The sequence below is a fragment of the Temnothorax nylanderi genome, unplaced genomic scaffold (genome assembly GCF_030848795.1).
Source record: "Temnothorax nylanderi isolate EJ_2023f unplaced genomic scaffold, tnyl_v1.0 TNYL_tig0033_pilon, whole genome shotgun sequence".
Taxonomy (NCBI): domain Eukaryota; kingdom Metazoa; phylum Arthropoda; class Insecta; order Hymenoptera; family Formicidae; genus Temnothorax; species Temnothorax nylanderi.
Genome location: NW_027249095.1, coordinates 810,607 through 828,908, shown reverse-complemented (window position 1 = coordinate 828,908; position 18,302 = coordinate 810,607). Strand labels below are relative to the sequence as shown.

Below are 18,302 nucleotides of genomic sequence, written 5' to 3'. Positions count from 1 at the left end.
CGTCGAGAAGGATCGCAAGGGGCAGCGTCCCGTTTTGCGCGTCGCATGGCCAACGCGTCGCGATTTTAAACGGCCGGGCCGTGACGGCACTCCGGAATTTCCCGATCCCCCGATCCCGGTCCCGATCTATATCGGAGTCGAAACAATAAGTATTTCAGCACCGCAATTGCGATTTGCGAGAGCACTGAGACTAAAGCGTTTTTATCGCCGTAACTTTCGACGTAATGACTTTAACGGATAAACAGTGGAGACAAAGCATTGCCGAGCGAATTATTTCGCGCGTTCGCTTTATCGACAACGCCGATAAAAGGACCCGCGCCCTTGGCAACGAGGCCAGTCGCTCTCTGCTATCTCGAGTTGCCAATGTCAATAGTTCGAGTTTTTGTTGTAAATATTGTACATAGAAAATAAATCTGAACTTTGTCCGTCAACTCTACTTTATTTGACTGTCTCATTACAATTCGCGGTTCGTGCCTTCGCTCGCGTGCGCGGTCCGCTTTCGAACACTATAACATATTCGATCCTGATAGTAGCGTCCGGACGCGCGCATTTTTTATCGGCCTTATCGCGCGCGTACGAACAAACAAGGATTTAATAAGCACATCAGTTCCGAAGGTAGACATTATATAAGTCCTGGAAAGCAAGACGCACAAGTGGAGTAAACTACTTATGTACCACGAAGCTATGTCGCAAACCGAATTGGACCGAACAGCTGTGGAGATATTCCGCGAGTACCTGCGGATCCCGTCGGTGCAGCCGGACATCGATTACGGTGAACAATCGCGGGGAGTGGAGTGAGATTCGAGAGTCCGCGGGATTTCGGAAAACAGTTTTAATTTATACGGCGATCGAGAGCGAAGGGATGAAAGAGAGAGATCTGTGACGCGCGTTTAAAGTATCCGACGGCGAGAGCGCATATATAGTTTTGCAGCGCGTATCGTGTTTAGTTGAAATGAAAAATTAAGGGGTAAACGGTAGACGGGAGAAAGCACAAAACCGTGTCGTTCGTAACGAAGAAAAAGCAAAAAAAAAAGTGGGAAAAGCGAGACTCACGTCGACCGCGAACGGGATACGGGAATTTATAGAGCTAATTACCCTCTCTCAGCAAGGGAGGATAATTCTCGTTTTTTATCGCCATTATCGCAGACTTGGTATCTCCAGAGAAATTAATTTTTGTGATACAGATTATTATCGTTATATGTAATACTGTGACTTTTATTCCTTAACAGTGAGGAAGGTCGCTTTAGAACGGACTTATATTAACTCTAGCTCGCCACTCCGGTCCAGTGGATCGCTGAACGTTTTTCGTCGTACATATGTGTAAAACGCAGCTTACATTTTACTGTTCTTGAGCATAATAAGATATACACTACGAGAAGATATCATTTCTAATGTGTTCTACAATCCACGCTCTTATTTTTAGTCACATTGTATCTTCAACTTCAAATATATTAGGAACTATAAAAGAACGCCGCTTGATTCAAAGCATGTTCTATTCATTGTCAGGAATTAATCCTTTACGTCTACAATACATCTACAATATAATACAGTCCGATTTGCTGTACCTTTCATTCCAGATGAGTGTGTGGCATTCTTAATTAAACAAGCGAAATCTCTCGACTTGCCGATCAAAGTCTATCACGTACATCCCAAGAAGCCGATTGTAGTTTTAACATGGGTGGGAACGCAACCGACGAAATCATCGATTCTATTGAACAGTCACATGGACGTTGTACCTGTCTTCGAAGTAAGTGCTTTGGGCTTTGACTTGCACAGGTAAAGATGTTGCGAATGTATATATAGTTGCAGTTCAGTCACATCAACTTGCTGGTTTCTAATATTAATCGTATAACTGAACCCCAGGACAAATGGACCCATCCGCCGTTCAGCGCTCACATGGACGAGCAGGGCAACATCTACGCTCGCGGCAGCCAAGACATGAAGTCCGTGGGAATACAGTACTTGGAGGCGATTCGCAGATTGAAACTGAAAGGACGACGCTGTCAACGCACTATCCACGTCTCTTTCGTTCCAGACGAAGAGATAGGTGGTGTTCTGGGAATGAAAGCCTTTGTGCACACCGCAGACTTCAAAGCCCTGAACGTCGGTTTCGCGCTGGACGAAAGTGCCCCTAGCCCATTCGAGGAATTCTTTATGTATTATGGAGAAAGGTCGATGTGGCACGTCGAAATAAAGTGCGCGGGCAATCCCGGTCACGGGTCAATTATGCTAGACAACACGGCTGGGGAAAAATTGAGAGTCGTAATCGATCGCTTCATGGACTTCAGAGCCTCCGAAAAAGCGAAACTCACAGATCTGATAGATTCTGCAAAATTGGGTACTGCTGGCAGTGTGACGTCTGTGAATCTTACGAAAATTTGGGTAGGTATCACGGAAATATAGTTTTCGTTAAAAAATTTCATTTAAAAGATATTTATCATTTCGTTTATATATATGAATCACGAATATAAATCATTATGTCTGTCTTTCCTTTTATTTACTTTTATATTGAATTTATGTATATAGAAATTTCAAATATTAAATAAGATTTTATACTTAATTTATGTACTAATGAAGAAGACACAAATAAATTGATTAGCTTTAATTTTCAAGCCATTGCATGATACTCGTTTAATTTATATGTCTGTTTCATTAGAATTTCCATACTAAATAGTAAGTATTTTGATGTTCTAATAATATTTGTGATTAACATTGATAATAAATATATGAGTTGCAACGATATATTATTTCTTACCTTGTAATTACGTTAAGACTTTATTTTACCACAAATTTTATGTCTTTATCGAATTCTATGTTCCTCACTTATCAGCTTATGTGACATCTTCTGATTTTAACATATTAAATGCGTTTCTTTACAGGGTGGTGTACAGTCCAACGTTATACCCACCGACCTCAGCGTTGTGTTCGATATTCGTCTAGCACCTTCCGTTGATCACGAGGAATTCGAGGCTACTATCAAGCGCTGGTGCGAGGAAGCTGGGCCAGGTGTAACCTACTCCTTCGAACAGAAAAATCCCCAAATCGAGGATACCAAGCTCGACGATTCCAATACTTTCTGGACTGCCTTTAAAAAGACCTGTGATGAAATTGGTGTCAAATTGATAATTTGCATTTGCATGGGAAGTACAGACAACCGTTTTGTCCGAGAGGTAAGCATTGGACTGTTTATTGTGTAAAAATTTATTATTTACGTACATTACGCGCAGAAGAAGAAATATATATATTATTACTTATTGTAATTATTACGAATTACATATTAATATGTGCAATTATATTATTAGACGTATCATGTGATTTTTAATACGTTAATAATAACAAATTCATAAAGTATACTTTTGGATATATGTACTTCACAGGTGGGCATTCCTGCTTTTGGCTTCTCACCGATAAACAGGACACCCGTGCTTCTTCACGATAACGACGAGCATCTGAATAAAGATATATTCCTGAAGGGAATACAGATGTATACCAAAATAATACCGAGCGTTGCGAATGTTTAAACGGACACGCCATATGCTATGCATCAGATACCAAGAGCGCCATAGTCTGATATATTTGTAGTTAGCGGCTCGTGTGGCCATTCTACCAATAATAAACTTATTAATCAGAATCAGTTGCATTCCAGAGATCGCAACAATATACTAACAATAAGTCAATATATTATATATTTCTATATTGCATTTATATAATAATGTTATGTCTATTTCAAATGTTTATTGTTGGATAGATTTATTTGAAGTCATTTATTCAAATGAGAAATAATATAAGGAAATGAGAATAAAGCGAATATCTGTGAAGAGACAATGAGCAACAATTCAAATCTCAAAACGACGATCACAAAGAATACCGGAGTTCAGAAGATAAATGGAAGGTAACATATATGTGTGAAATATCATAGTTTTTTTACGTGCAAACTCACTGTTACATGTATGTGCCTAGTTATAGCCATGTTATAATTATTATATATTACATTACATGGTAATTTAATTCATATCAGATTATAATAAATGTAACAAATTCTTTGATATCAAACTCTACACGATATATTATTATGGCATAATGTGTAAAAAAAACATTCATATTTAGACACGTGAAAAAAAATTTAATAAATCGGAATACATTTTACGAGTCGAAATATTGATTGATGGATCCTTGCATTTATTATCTGTCGTCCTGGTGGGTAAAACATAAGTCGCACATCCAGACGTATCGTCAGGATCGACTGTCACAGCAAACAGCGACGTTCGCATCTAGATTCCGGATCACAAACATTCTTTCGAGAAACCCTCGTTTAAAAGTGGAAGAGAAACACATAATTCGTTCTCTCCCAGTATTTCGCGCGGTCGAATCTCGGCGACGGCGGGCGGCGAGAAGGATTGTAAAGAGCGGGATGATGTTCCGTTTTGCGCGTCGCGATTTCAAACGCCCGGCCACGGCGGCACTCCGGAATTTCCGGATTCTCCGGATCTCGCTCCGACGTCGCCGTTTGATGTGACAGTCGATCTCGACGTCTAAGCGTCTGGGTACCTAGATCCACACCTAATCGGGTCTGTTGGCATTTCGGTGGACAAAGGTCATTTATGAGAAGAGTTGCCTATAAGTGCGATAAATTTTTATATAAAGCTATTCAGTTAAGAAATAATAAACTCATTAATAAACTTATCTATCTACATAGTATTTCAATGAAGACTGCTCCCAGAAATATTCCGTTTATTGTCAAAAGGTGGCCTTTGGTTGCTCCTTTTGGACACAGTCTATATACCTGGACTTTTCATCCTGTTTTTTCGTATCCCGATAGATTTAACTTAATTTCTACTACCTTTGATGTAGAATCTGGTACGTTAGCTAGAGATAACGGATCGCCTAATCAAGCGTTTATTAATCTTATTTCCTTTCACTGATCCTCTCCAGAAGAAGTTGTCATTTACACTGACGGTTCGAGATTTGAGTTAGCGGAAGGAATCGGTGTTGGTTGTTCCGTTTGGGTCCCGCAAGCTAAATTATTGTTTAAGTATAAACTGAATGTTTTGTCTAGCTCATTTACAGCAGAATGTGTGGCTATCTCTAAGGCTATCGACCTTATGTGGTCACAATCATGGAACTTTATTAATATCTGCACGGATTCCCTTAGCGTTATTCAGGCGTTGGCGAATGAAAATCACGATTATAAGCTTTCTCCGCTTATTCCGGACTTAAAAATGAAGCTGTCATTGTGTGTGGGCGGCTTGCGAGAATAAACACATTAAATTCTCCTGGTGTCCGTCTCATAAAGGGATTCAGGGGAATGAAGTGGCTGACAGAGCTGCCAAGGAGGCTGCTACTAATGGAGTCTTTCTGGATAACAGGGTCTCGTTTAAAGACGCGCTTTCGTATAATATAAAGATTTATGAAGATATTGATGCCCAGTTTTTGAGGGATATCGATATAGGCACGGGAAAGTATTACATGGAAAAATTTTCAGATATTAAATTAAAATCTCTGTTAAAGTATAGAGTTAACCGTACTGATATTTGTATGTTAATTCGTTTAATTACGGGATATTCGTATGTTGGAACCATAAAGTTTAAATTCGGTTGGATTGATTCCCCCGGTTGCTCTTGTGGGGAGGAATCACAGGACATCAACCACGTATTCTGGGCGTGCCCTTTGTATAACGATGAAAGATCTATCTTGATTGATGGCCTTTTGAAGAATCACTTATTAGCGCCTTTTTCAATGGAATATTTGATTGGTAATTTGGATGTTAAAATAATTAGATTGATTATTACTTTTACTAATGGCTTGAATCTTGGATTATAATCTATCAAGTCGCAGAGAGCTCTCTCCTTGAGATTGCGTGGCTTACCGGGAGAGTTCTGCGAAGCAGTAGTTACTGTATCTCTAAGAGGACGCCTCCGACCCAAACAGAGGCTCCTCTAGTGTATAAATCGCCGTGGTACTACGACTCAAACTCAAATTAGAGTCGGAAATCTATCGGGTCAAAGGAAAGGAAAGGAAAGCGTCTGGGTACTCTGGGCGACGCCTTATCGCCCTTATCGCGAACGCACAGACGAATAGGGCTTTTAAGAAGCGCGTCGGCTCCGAAGGTAGACATTCACGAGCCGCAGAAGACAAGGTGCATAAACGGATAGGCCACCATAGTGGAGCGATGTCGGAGACCAAATTGGACGAAATAGCTATAGAGAACTTCCGCGAGTACCTGCGGATCCGGTCGGTGCAACCGGATGTCAATTATGGTAAGCGATCACGGAGAGTGAGACTCGAGAGTGGAATTTTCCGTGGAATTTCGGAAAACGAATTAAATTGCGGCGGTTGAGAGCGAAGGGGATGAAAGAGGGAGGTCTGTGATGCACATTAAAGTTTTCGACGGCGAGAGTGCGCAGTTTCGCAGCGCGTATCGTGTTTAGTTGAAATAAAAAATTAATTAAGGGGAAAACGATAAACAGGAGAAAGCACAAAACAGTGTCCTTCGTAGAGAAGAAAAAGCAAAAAAAAAGTGGGAAAAGCGGGACCCACGCCTACCGGCCGCGTCTGCGGAGTACAATTTATAGAGCCAATTATCGTCCCTTAGCAAGGAATTTCGTCTCTTATCGCGATTATGACATAATTGCAGGCTTAGTGTCTCCAGGAAAAATTAATTTTTGTGATGCAGATTTTTGTCGTTGTGTCACACTGTGACTTTTATTCCGTAACAGCGAGGATTAGAATGGACTAATATTAAATCTAAACAACAATTTTTTAATTCTATTCCCTCAATAACGCTTTGAATCTTCGATTTATATAGATTAGATTAGAGATAAAATTAAATAGACTGATACACAAATTAATTTAAAAATATAACATAATAATAAATTATATGTTTTGCAATTAATTGTTACAAATGACTTTGTAAATTTTGATAATTCTAGATTAAGTGGTAAGTCTACAGAAAAACTTACGCAGTATGAACAATCTTATGTTTTACTGTTTTTAAGCTTAATAAGATATAATAAGATATAATATACTACGATAAGATATCATTCTAACTGTCCTATCTTAAGAGAATGCGATTAATCTTCGAAAACTAATTTTTCGATGTCATATATCTACTTTACTCGATAGCATAAGAAACCTGTTAGATGAATCATTTAGAAACTTCCCAGAAAAAATTCATTAAGCGTAGTGCTGTGTAAATTTAAGTATCAATAAAATAAGGTGATTGAATAAATTATTTTTTTTTATTATAACAAAATTCACGATTCTTATCAATTCAAAGCATGTTTTACTCATTGTTAGAAATTAATTCTCTATAATATGTCAAGGTCGAGTTTATACATTGTGCAAATTTTTCTGCAGTTTTCAGATTCGATAAAAGTCTATACATTTGCTTGCATATGGAATCTCATGCGTAATACATTCTGATTTACTGATGTGTCTTTCGTTCCAGATGAGTGTGTGGCATTCTTAACTAGACAGGCGGCATCCCTCGACTTGCCGATCAAAGTTTATCATATACATCCCAAGAAACCGATTGTAGTTTTGACATGGGTGGGAACGGAACCGGCGAAACCATCGATTCTATTGAACAGTCACATGGACGTTGCACCTGTCTACGAAGTAAGTGCTCTGACTTACGGTAAAGACATTGCGAATGTATAATATAGTTGTTGTTCAGTCGCATGATCAACTTGCTGGTTTTTTATATTAATCGTATAACTGAACCCCAGGACGCATGGACCTATCCGCCGTTCAGCGCTCACATGGACGAGCAGGGCAACATCTACGCTCGCGGCAGCCAAGACATGAAGTCCGTGGGAATACAGTACTTGGAGGCGATTCGCAGACTGAAACTCAACGAGCAACGCTGCCAACGCACTATCCACGTCTCTTTCGTCCCAGACGAGGAGATTGGCAGTGTTCTGGGAATGAAAGAATTTGTGCACACCGCAGACTTCAAAGCCCTGAATGTCGGTTTCGCGCTGGATAAAGGTATAGCTGTCCCACCACATCATGGGTTCGACGACACCTTCGCAGTATTCTATGGAGAAAAATCGATGTGGCAGGTTGAAATAAAGTGCGCGAGTGAGTCCGGTCACGCGTCAAGAGTGCCATACTACTCGGCTGCAAAACAATTGAAAGTCATAATCGATCGCTTCATGGACTTCAGAGCCTACGAAGTAGCGAAAATGCTACATAACTCAACCAACCCAAATTGTAAAAAAGAAGAGTTAGATTACATGGGGTCGTCTGTGAATCTTACGAAAATTTGGGTAGGTATCACGCAAATGTATTCTTCTCGTTAAAAAATTTCATCTATATGTATATAAATGTCAAATTATTAAATAAGATTCTATACTGAGTTCACTGATGAAGAAGACCAAATAACTTGATTAGCTTTAATTTTCAAGCCATTGCACGATACTTGTCTACTTTATATGTTTCTTACAATGGGATTTTCATACTAATAGTAAGTAGGTATTTGATGTTCTAATAATATTTGCGATTAACGTTGATAATAATGTACGATTTCCCATTTTAATATTTCTTACCTTGTAATTACGTTAAGACTTTATATTTTACCACAAATTTTACGTTTTTATCAAATTCTATATATGTTCCTCATTTATTTGCTTATGTGACATCTGTTGATTTGAACATGCGTTCCTTTCCAGGGCGGTATACAGTCCAACGTTATACCTAAGGAGATCAGAGCTGTATTCGACATTCGTCTATCACCTTTCGTTGATCACGAGCAATTTGAGGCTACTATCAAGCGCTGGTGCGTGGCAGCTGGGCCAGGTGTAACCTATTCCTTCGAACAGAAAAATCCCAAAATCGAGGACACCAAGCTCGATGATTCTAATCCTTTCTGGATTGCCTTTAAAAAGACCTGTGATGAAATTGGTGTCAAATTGATAACTTGCGTTTCCCCGGAATGTACAGACAACCGTTTTGTCCGAGAGGTAAGCATCGCACTGCTCTTTATACGAAAATTTATTATTGTTACGTACATTACGCGCAAAAGAAGAATTATAAATTATTAATTTATTGTAATTATTACGAATTACTGCATGCTCAAGAAATCGTTACTTAAAGAATTTTAATCTCTCTTATAATTTTTGTATAAACGTTTCATTAATATTTTTTTATTTTTTTATTTATATAGATATTTTCACTTTTGATTAAGGATAGTAGTTTTATATTAAAATAAGAAATAATAGTGGTTTTCATTAAGACGAAAGATATTGCTAACAAATTAAATTTCGCGTTTAAATTAAGATAATAATATTATATTAACCTTTTTAAAGAAAATGTAAAAAAGTCGCTAAGTGCACGCGCCAGTATGAAAGACCGTTATATATTGAAAAATTGTTGTATAAAATTGCTTTTAATATATCCAATCAAAAATATAAAATAATTGCATTTCAACATAATTGCACTAAATAAAAAGAGGAAATATGCATGATAAATATTATAATTTTAAAAAATTAAATACTTTTAAATTTATCAAGATAATAGAAGATATTTAAATGTATATACAATATTTAATTAAAATAAAAAATAATTAATGCGAAAACTTGATGCTGCAAGATCTCGGAATTGTAATAAGATAATGAAAATAAATAATGTCTCTAATTTAGGTCTAAACATGACACACACGTATCGTATGTACCATACGTGCTCATCATATTCATTCATTTATTTCGGCCATACTTGGTCTAGCAGCGCCAAATGTTTTACATTTAAATATTTTTGTTTTAATTAAATATAATAATAATAAAGAGATAATTTAAGGTTTTTCTCAAATTCTCGGCTAGTGTATATAGATCCTGGCCTGTGTCTCGCTGCGCGTACACTTAGCGCGAGACACTACCATGTGTCTTCGTTATAAGAGATATAGATTATTAGACGCGCCATGTGATTTTTAATACATTATAATTACAAATTCATAAAGTATACCTTTGGATATATGTACTTCACAGGTGGGCATTCCTGCTCTTTGCTTCTCACCGATAAACAAAACAGAGATCCAGAATCACAATCACGACGAGTATCTGCACAAAGATATATTCCTGAAGGGAATAGAGATATATACCAAAATAATACCAAGTGTTGCGAATGTTTAAACGGACACACTATCTATATGCTACGCATCAGATACTAAGGGGCCTATTCTGTAAACGTTAATGATATCGTTACGCGCTTTGTGCAGCTTTTCTGGTGATATATTTTATATGCGCAAAGCACGTAATGATGTTGTTAACGTTTACAGAATAGGCCCCTAAATGTGCCATAATCGGATATTTGGAAGTAGCTAGCAGCTTGTTCGGCCATTCTACCACTGATAAACTTATTAATCAGATCGCAATACTATACTAACAATAAGTAAATATATATATTTCTATAGTATACATATATATATATATAATATATATATATGTGTACTATAGAACTATATATATATATATTAATGTAATGCTTATACTGTATACTTCAATTCCGTTCAAATGTTTATTGTTGGATGGATTTATTTGAAGTTAACTTCATCAATATAAGGAAAGGAGAATGCTTATATTATTTCTCATTTGAATAAATAATTATTTATTTAAATGAGAAATAACATAAGAAAAGGAGAATAAAGCGAATATCTGTAGAGACAATGCCATGCGCTACAATTAAAATCTCAAAACGACGAACGCAAAGTACACCAAGTTCAGAAGATAAATGGAAGGTAACATGGATACGTGAATAATGACATATTAAAGAAATACGTAATTTAGTGAACAGTTAATAAAGAATCAAACGCACAAGATTTTTATGAAGAATGGAAATAATATGATAGTACTATAAATGGGACCAAATCAATCCGTTCAAATTACAGAAATTCCTTGAGATTATAGTACCTACATCTTTCCAATGAATTATTTGCATTAGATAAAGCCAAAATACTTACATGAAACATATATATACGAATATTATATACCGGAGAAAATATTTTTATAAGACCGATAATGCACACACAGAAGTGGTACATTATCTTCGCGATGGAGAATCGAGATCGAAGCACCGAGGAAAACGGAACTACAAATCTGTATACATTGAAACGACTAAACGCTAAATAGACTGAAATAATCAAATATTTCCTAATAATGTTTTATAATATATTTTATATTTTAAGAAAGTGTTACGGAAAAATGTATTCAGATGGTAACAAATGTTATAAATAAAGGTACGGAGAAATATATTTGACTCTCGTTTCCTATTTTTCTGTTTCCATCGCTCGATCAGGTTGATGCTGGGGGGACGGATCGACTTCGAGATAAAGATTTCGTGAAAACAAATTTTGCCGTGAAACCGTGGAAGTGTCGAGATATCCGTGATCCGTGCCGTCGACTCGACGCGTGCAAATTTTCCCGATTTTCGCCCGTTTCTCCTCGGTTTCCCAATCCTTGCGTAAGTATTGTGTATACACGGCATCAACACACGGACACAGCGAACATGGCGTACACTTTTTATACCGGTGAAATGATGTTCTAAAATGTTTATATACAGCATTAGTCCAGTTTTTTAAAGGTGTTATAAAGCGCGCTTTTTTTACTCTAACCGACATAATAGTCGGAAAAAGAAGACCGGACGGTACCGCATCATCCACGGTGGAATTAAGATCTATGTAAAGAACAGAGCAAAAACATCTGGAGCATTCGGGAGTACCGACTGTACCGCATCCGCTTTGTAATCCGATTATACATATAATAAGAATTCTACCTGAACGAAGAGATGCAAAATGCGCAGAGCGGAGTTTTCGACGTACGCATAGAAAAGAGAAAAGCGAGATTCTAATCCTGTATTGTCGGTTTTTAAGCGAATATCAAAGTTTAGAGATTAGGAAATGCGGTAAAAACTACTGTGTGGAATATAAATATATTAATATCATATTATATTATATTATATTATATTCGCATATACAATATTCAATCTTTATATAATAGGCTGAGAATACACACGAGTTTTTTTATTTGCGAACTCACTGTTACATATGTATATGCCTAGTTATAGCCATGTTACACCCTTACATCATAGGATGCAGATAATTTAATCCATATCACCGATTATAATAATATTTTCACGATCAAGCGGCGGTTTACCCTCCGAACCCGAGACCCGACAAATGATGGAGTGTAATCAAAAGCATAGTAACAGATGTGTTATAAATAGCGCTTGTTTACCACGCGTCGTCGCCGATAAAACCTTATCTGCTTATTTCGACTGATTTCGATATATGCAAACAATAAGTAGACGCGTGTCGTATATTACCGTCTAATTGCGATAAGAGAATATTTATCACGTATAACTTTTAGGATTAATCACTTACAATTTACATGAAATTACAAGCAATTACAATGTTATCGGAATTCACTGTTTGCGATATGACAATGTCGTATATTTATCGCTTTTTAAAAGACTTGGATTACATATAGTCAATATTATAGTTATAGTTTTCTTCATTTTCAAAAAAACTCTCGAAGGTCATTTAACAATTATATAGTTTCGAAGCTCGAAAATATTTAATTGACAGTTCTCGCTTAAATCCGGTAACATTTTTGACGTCACGCATGCAAAATCTTTTCTTACAAATAGAGGCGCAATCGTGGATATTGCTTTATGTACCTTAGCAACACGCATTGTAGGTGCATCTTTGTTCGCATCTAGATTCCGGGCCGCTAAATTCTTCGAGAAATACCTCGTTTGAAAACGGAGAAGACATCAGAACGCACATTCGCTTCCTCCCAGCATTTCGCGCGGTCTCCTCGGCGACGGCGGCGTCGAGGAGGATCCGAAGCCTCCGAGGATCGCAAGGAGCGGCGTGACGCTCCGTTCTGCGCGTCGCCGTCGCCGCGGCGCCGTTGCGTCGCGTGGTGGCGTCTCTCGTTGCCACGCGTCGCGTTTTCAAACGCCGGGCCGGCGCGCGACGCGACGCGACGTGGCGGACGCGGTGGCCCCGCGCGCGCGCGCGCGGGGGGGCCTGTTACTAACCGCGTCATGCGATTCGAGCGAGTCGCCGTGACGTCACGCCGGTAACCGACGGCAATTGGGCGAGAGCCGCCGCCGCGGTGTGGCCCGCGCGCGGCACTCCGACACGACGCCGCCGTCTGCTGTCAGATCGCCGGACAGTCGAGCCCCGACGGTGGCGTCTGGACGCGCGCGCCTTATCGCCCTTATCGCGGACGGCGGCCGACAGACACGGCGAGGGGGGGGGCTTTAAGAAGCGGCGTCGGCACCGAGGAGGTAGAGACATCGCGAGTCGTCGAAGGCAAGGCGCACAGACGGGACGGACCACAAGACCACCGCGGAGTCGCGATGTCGCGGACCGAACTGGACGAAACAGCTGTGGAGAATTTCCTCGAGTACCTGCGGATCCCGTCGGTGCAGCCGGACGTCGATTACGGTGAGCGATCGCGGGGAGTGAAATTCCAGGAGTCCGTGGAATTTCGGAAAACGAATTAAATCGCGGTCGAGAGCGAGGAGGGCGAAAAGAGAGAGAGCGAGCGAGAGACAGAGAGAAGGAGAGAGATCTGTGTGACGCGCGTCTAAAAGCGTCCGCGGCGCGTATCGCGTCCGGTTGGAAAATTACGGGGAAATCAGGTGGACGGGAGAAAGCGCGAGTCGTCCGCGTTCTTCGCGAGGGAAAAAAAAAAAAGAAACTGCGGAAAAACGAGGGGGGGAACCCACGCCGACCGGCCGCGTCCGCGAACGAGGTCGCGAAGCATAGCACGCGCTTCAACGACGCGTTTCCTCGTTAAGTAAATTCCGCGCGAGACTCCGTCGAGGACGGGGGAGAGCGAGCCCCGGTGGTCGACGGCGCGTCGTCCGCTCGTTCGCTCCCCGTGGGAATCGGCCGACGCGACGCGACGCCGGCGAGGCGCGAGGTGACGAATTGGGGATAGCGTCGGTGACGCTATCCAGCCATTGCCATGCCCCACCCTGCCGCGCGCGCGATGTTATTTCTATTTTTATTCCGTCGCGTCCGGTCGCGGCACCACGCCGACCCCGCCGGACCGTTCGGCGATGTCCCCGGGACCGGTCCCCGGCGTGCCCGTCCCTCCCGACCGGAACGCGTCGCGACGGGCGCCGCGGCGTGACCCAGATCGGAGGGGACTCGACCCGGCGGCTTGCCGCTTCCGTCCGCTTCGCGATTTTCGAAAGAAAATTTCTGCCGGTTCGACGAGCAGCTGCAGCCCCGAATCGCGAATCGACCGAAGACGGTGTGGAGGTAGGATTACATAACCGGTCGGTGACGGAATTTTGCGTTCCTCGCACCTGTACAGCGGCGACGGCGACTCGCGGATGTACGTATCCGTATAGCTTGACGCATTTACGACGCGCTATATTTCTTGATAACGTGCGCACAGTAGCAAATAACGGGTCTCCTGATGGACTAGATAAAAGGCTACAATTGATAATAGAGCCAATTACCGTCCATCAGCAAGTATCTCGTCTCTTATCGCGATTATCACACGATTGCAGGCTTGGTATCTTCAGAGAAATTAATTTTTGTGATATCTGTTATTATCGTTATGTAACCCTGTGATCTTTAACTGTGATGCTTTAACAGCGAGGATGGTCGCTTTAAAGATTGGACGTATATTGAATGTAAACAGCAATTTAAATCCTGCTCGCTCATTGACGCTTTATGAATATGCTACTTATACAGATTATATTAGAGTCGTAATTGAACAGACTGATATACAAATTAACTTGAAAATTAAACATAATGATAAATTAAATGTTGCGCATAATTAGTTGTGCATAATTAGTGCATATAACTATTTAAATTTTAATAACTTTAGACTAGATAAAAGTCTACATTTGCCTGCATATGTAATCTCATGCATAAAACATACTGATTTGCTGTGTCCTTCGTTCCAGATGAGTGTGTGGCATTCCTAACTAGACAGGCGCAGTCCCTCGACTTGCCGATCAAAGTCTATCACGTACATCCCAAGAAGCCGATTGTAGTTTTAACATGGGTGGGAACGCAACCGACGAAATCATCGATTCTATTGAACAGTCACATGGACGTTGTACCTGTCTTCGAGGTAAGTGCTTTGACTTGCGGTAAAGATGTTGCAAATGTAAATAGCTGTTCAGTCGCGTAATCAACTTGCTGGTTCCTAATACTAATCGTATAACTGAACCCCAGGACAAATGGACCTATCCGCCGTTCAGCGCTCACATGGACGAGCAGGGCAACATCTACGCTCGCGGCAGCCAAGACATGAAGTGCGTGGGAATACAGTACTTGGAGGCGATTCGCAGATTGAAACTGAATGGCCAACGCTGCCAACGAACTATCCACGTCTCTTTCGTCCCGGACGAGGAGATCGGCGGTGTTCTGGGAATGAAAGACTTTGTGCACACCGCCGACTTCAAAGCCCTGAACGTCGGTTTTGCGCTGGATGAAGGTGTGGCTAGTCCGTTCGAGAACTACTACATGTTCAACGGAGAAAGATCGATCTGGCACATTGAAATAAAGTGCGCGGGCAATCCTGGTCACGGATCAATTATGCTAGACAACACGGCTGGAGAAAAATTGAGAGTCGTAATCGATCGCTTCATGGACTTCAGAGCCTCCGAAAAAGCGAAACTTGATAAAGACCCTAAGAAATTGGCGGCTACACTTGGCGGGGTGACGTCTGTAAATCTTACGAAAATTTGGGTAGGTATCACGGAAAATATATTGTTTTCGGTTAAAAATTTTATCTAAGAGACATTTATCAATTCGTTTATATTCAACAATCACGAATAGAATCGTTATCTCCCTTTTCTTTCATTTACTTTTATATTGAATTCATTGTATAGAGAATAAATATTAAATATAAGATCCTATACTGAATTCAATTACTAATGAAGAAGACAAATAGATTGATTAGTTTTAATTTTCAAGCCATTACATGATACTTGTTTACTTTGTATGTCTGTTCCATTGGGATTTTCATATTGCACAGTAAGTATTTCGATGTTGTAATAATACTTGCAATTAACGATGATGATGATGATAACCCAGACAGTACGCATGTCCAAAATCAGACGTCTAAAAGACATCTTTTAGACGTCTTACGAAATGATGGCTAAAAGACGGCTTACGTCCCGATTTTGGACATGGTGCTATCTGGGAATATACTATTTCCCACATTATTATTTCTTACTTTGTAATTACGTTAAGACTTTATTTTACCACAAATTTTACGTTTTTATCAAATTCTATGTTCCTCATTTATCTGCTTATGTGATCGTCAACTGATTTTAACCTATTAAATTCCTTTACAGGGTGGTGTACAGTCCAATGTTATACCCACCGACCTCAGCGCTGTGTTCGATGTCCGCCTAACACCTTCTGTTGATCACGAGGAATTCGAGGCTACTATCAAGCGCTGGTGCGAGGAAGCTGGGCCAGATGTAACCTACTCCTTCGAACAGAAAAATCCTAAAATCGAAAACACCAAGCTCGATGATTCTAATCCCTTCTGGATTGCCTTTAAAAAGACTTGTGATGAAATTGGTGTCGATTTGGAAATTGGCATTTTCCCAGGAGGCACAGATAGTCGTTTTGTGCGAGAGGTAAGCATCGGACTGTTCTTTGTGCGAAAATTTACTGTTAAGTACATTACGCACAGCAGAAGGAATGTGTATTATTATTTTATTGTAATTATTACAAATTATATATTAATATGTGTGCAATATTTATTTGTAAAACTTACGCATTCTGCTTTGTTTTATATTTACTCAAGAAACTGTTATTTAAAGAATTTTAACCTTACAATTTTTGTAAATGCATTTAATATTTTTTTAGATTTTTTTTTATTCATATATATTCAAACTTTTGATACCACCACTTCCTGGGGCCTGTTGCATAATGATTTACAAGTTAATAATATTACTGAAATAACATGTAAAAGAACTTGTATTATTAACTTGTAAATCATTATGCAACAGGCTCCTGGCTGTAGCTGAAGTTAATAAGCATATTATATTTAGACTTTTGATTAAGGATCACGCACACACACAATTTAAGCAGTTTTAAAATTAAAATAAGTAATGACACATGGTTTTCATTAAAACAAGAAGTTATTGCTAACAAATTACATGTCACGTTTAAATTAAGATTATATCTTCATATTAATTATGAAAGATATAGATTATGTTAGATGAGCCATGATTTTTAATACATTATAATTATACATATTTCATAAAGTATAACTTTGGATATATTTACTTTACAGGTGGGCATTCCTGCTCTTTGCTTTTCACCGATGAACAGGACAAAGATACTTCTTCACGATCACGACGAGTATCTGAACAAGGATGTATTCCTGAAGGGAATAGAGATATATACAAATATAATACCGAGCGTTGCAAGTGTTTAAACGGACGCGCAGTATGCTACACATCAGATACCAAAAGTGCCATAGTCGGATATTTGGAGCTAGCTAGTAGCTCGTTCGGCCTGATTTTTACCACTGATAAGCTTATTAATCAGTCTGTTGCATTCAAGAGATCGCAATTAACGTGCAATAATATACTAAGTCAATATATAAATATATATATTTCTATATTGCATTTATATATAGATGTTACGCCTATTTCAAATTTTATTGTTGGACGGATATGTTCGAAGATATTTATTCGAATGAGAAGCAATATAAGAGAAGGAGAATGAAGCAAATATTTGTGAAGAGACAATGAACAATAATTCAAATCTCAAAATGACGAACAGCAAAGAATATCAAATTCAGAAGATATGGAAGGATGACATCGTGGACATGGATGCATGAATAACGACGTTGTCAAGGCAATATGGAAATTGGTGGATTGTTAATACAGAATCAAACGCTCAAGAATTTGATGAAGACAGTAAAGAGAACAACAGTGCTATAAACGGAACCAAAGCAATTTGTTAAAAGTATAGAGAAATTCCTTCGCATTATAATTTCTTCCAGTGAAGTACTTGCAGTAAATACAGTACTCGCATGAAATATATGTACAGATATTATATATTAGAGAAGATATTTTTGTAAGGCTGACTAAATGCACACAGAAGCGTATACCTTCGCGATGGAGACTCAAGATCGAAGCACCGAGGGAAACGGAGCCACGAACGCCTGTGTACGTTGAAACGACGAAATTAAATAGACTGAAATAATCGAAATGTTTTGTAATACGTATTTTAAGGAAGTATTGCAGAGAGATGTATTCAGGTGGTGAGCAAATGTTACGAATAAAGGTACGGAGAAATATATGTA

At 39.4% G+C, this 18,302-nt stretch overlaps 3 protein-coding genes and 1 long non-coding RNA gene across 5 annotated transcripts; 3 read left to right on the top strand and 1 right to left on the bottom strand.

The window, feature by feature from the left end:
- Positions 1-418: 418 nt before the first annotated feature.
- On the top strand, positions 419-4,683 carry LOC139770831 (aminoacylase-1-like). 2 transcript variants are annotated; one of them, XM_071703059.1, is made up of 5 exons: positions 419-772; positions 1,578-1,747; positions 1,864-2,382; positions 2,880-3,170; positions 3,378-4,683. In XM_071703059.1, exons 1-5 carry the CDS (start codon positions 670-672, stop codon positions 3,519-3,521), a joined length of 1,227 nt encoding a protein of 408 aa, XP_071559160.1. In that variant the 5' UTR covers positions 419-669; the 3' UTR covers positions 3,522-4,683. The 2 variants fall into 2 exon arrangements, with proteins under 2 accessions (XP_071559160.1, XP_071559161.1); XM_071703060.1 differs by lacking the exon at positions 419-772 and adding an exon at positions 779-1,320.
- A 1,250-nt stretch (positions 4,684-5,933) lies between these two features.
- LOC139770824 (aminoacylase-1-like) lies at positions 5,934-11,245 on the top strand. Its single transcript, XM_071703049.1, has 5 exons — positions 5,934-6,257; positions 7,448-7,617; positions 7,728-8,270; positions 8,673-8,963; positions 9,984-11,245. Exons 1-5 carry the CDS (start codon positions 6,170-6,172, stop codon positions 10,125-10,127), a joined length of 1,236 nt encoding a protein of 411 aa, XP_071559150.1. The 5' UTR covers positions 5,934-6,169; the 3' UTR covers positions 10,128-11,245.
- LOC139770827 (uncharacterized) lies at positions 11,149-13,087 on the bottom strand. Its single transcript, XR_011717826.1, has 2 exons — positions 12,670-13,087; positions 11,149-11,534 (listed from the first exon to the last, which is right to left on the bottom strand). It is a non-coding gene; the product is annotated as an uncharacterized lncRNA (long non-coding RNA).
- A 97-nt stretch (positions 13,088-13,184) lies between these two features.
- Positions 13,185-18,298, top strand: LOC139770826 (aminoacylase-1-like). Its single transcript, XM_071703050.1, has 5 exons — positions 13,185-13,447; positions 14,929-15,098; positions 15,203-15,718; positions 16,330-16,620; positions 17,283-18,298. Exons 1-5 carry the CDS (start codon positions 13,360-13,362, stop codon positions 17,424-17,426), a joined length of 1,209 nt encoding a protein of 402 aa, XP_071559151.1. The 5' UTR covers positions 13,185-13,359; the 3' UTR covers positions 17,427-18,298.
- Positions 18,299-18,302: the final 4 nt, after the last annotated feature.

Bases quoted from the DNA above. Each gene is read 5' to 3' on its own strand.
- LOC139770824 (XM_071703049.1), top strand. From the start codon at position 6,170: ATGTCGGAGACCAAATTGGACGAAATAGCTATAGAGAACTTCCGCGAG. The intron at 7,618-7,727 runs GTAAGTGCTCTG...ACTGAACCCCAG, and splicing joins ACGTTGCACCTGTCTACGAA to GACGCATGGACCTATCCGCC. The intron at 8,271-8,672 runs GTAGGTATCACG...GTTCCTTTCCAG, and splicing joins TGAATCTTACGAAAATTTGG to GGCGGTATACAGTCCAACGT.
- LOC139770831 (XM_071703059.1), top strand. From the start codon at position 670: ATGTACCACGAAGCTATGTCGCAAACCGAATTGGACCGAACAGCTGTG. The intron at 773-1,577 runs GTGAACAATCGC...CTTTCATTCCAG, and splicing joins GCAGCCGGACATCGATTACG to ATGAGTGTGTGGCATTCTTA. The intron at 2,383-2,879 runs GTAGGTATCACG...GTTTCTTTACAG, and splicing joins TGAATCTTACGAAAATTTGG to GGTGGTGTACAGTCCAACGT.
- LOC139770826 (XM_071703050.1), top strand. From the start codon at position 13,360: ATGTCGCGGACCGAACTGGACGAAACAGCTGTGGAGAATTTCCTCGAG. The intron at 13,448-14,928 runs GTGAGCGATCGC...CCTTCGTTCCAG, and splicing joins GCAGCCGGACGTCGATTACG to ATGAGTGTGTGGCATTCCTA. The intron at 15,099-15,202 runs GTAAGTGCTTTG...ACTGAACCCCAG, and splicing joins ACGTTGTACCTGTCTTCGAG to GACAAATGGACCTATCCGCC.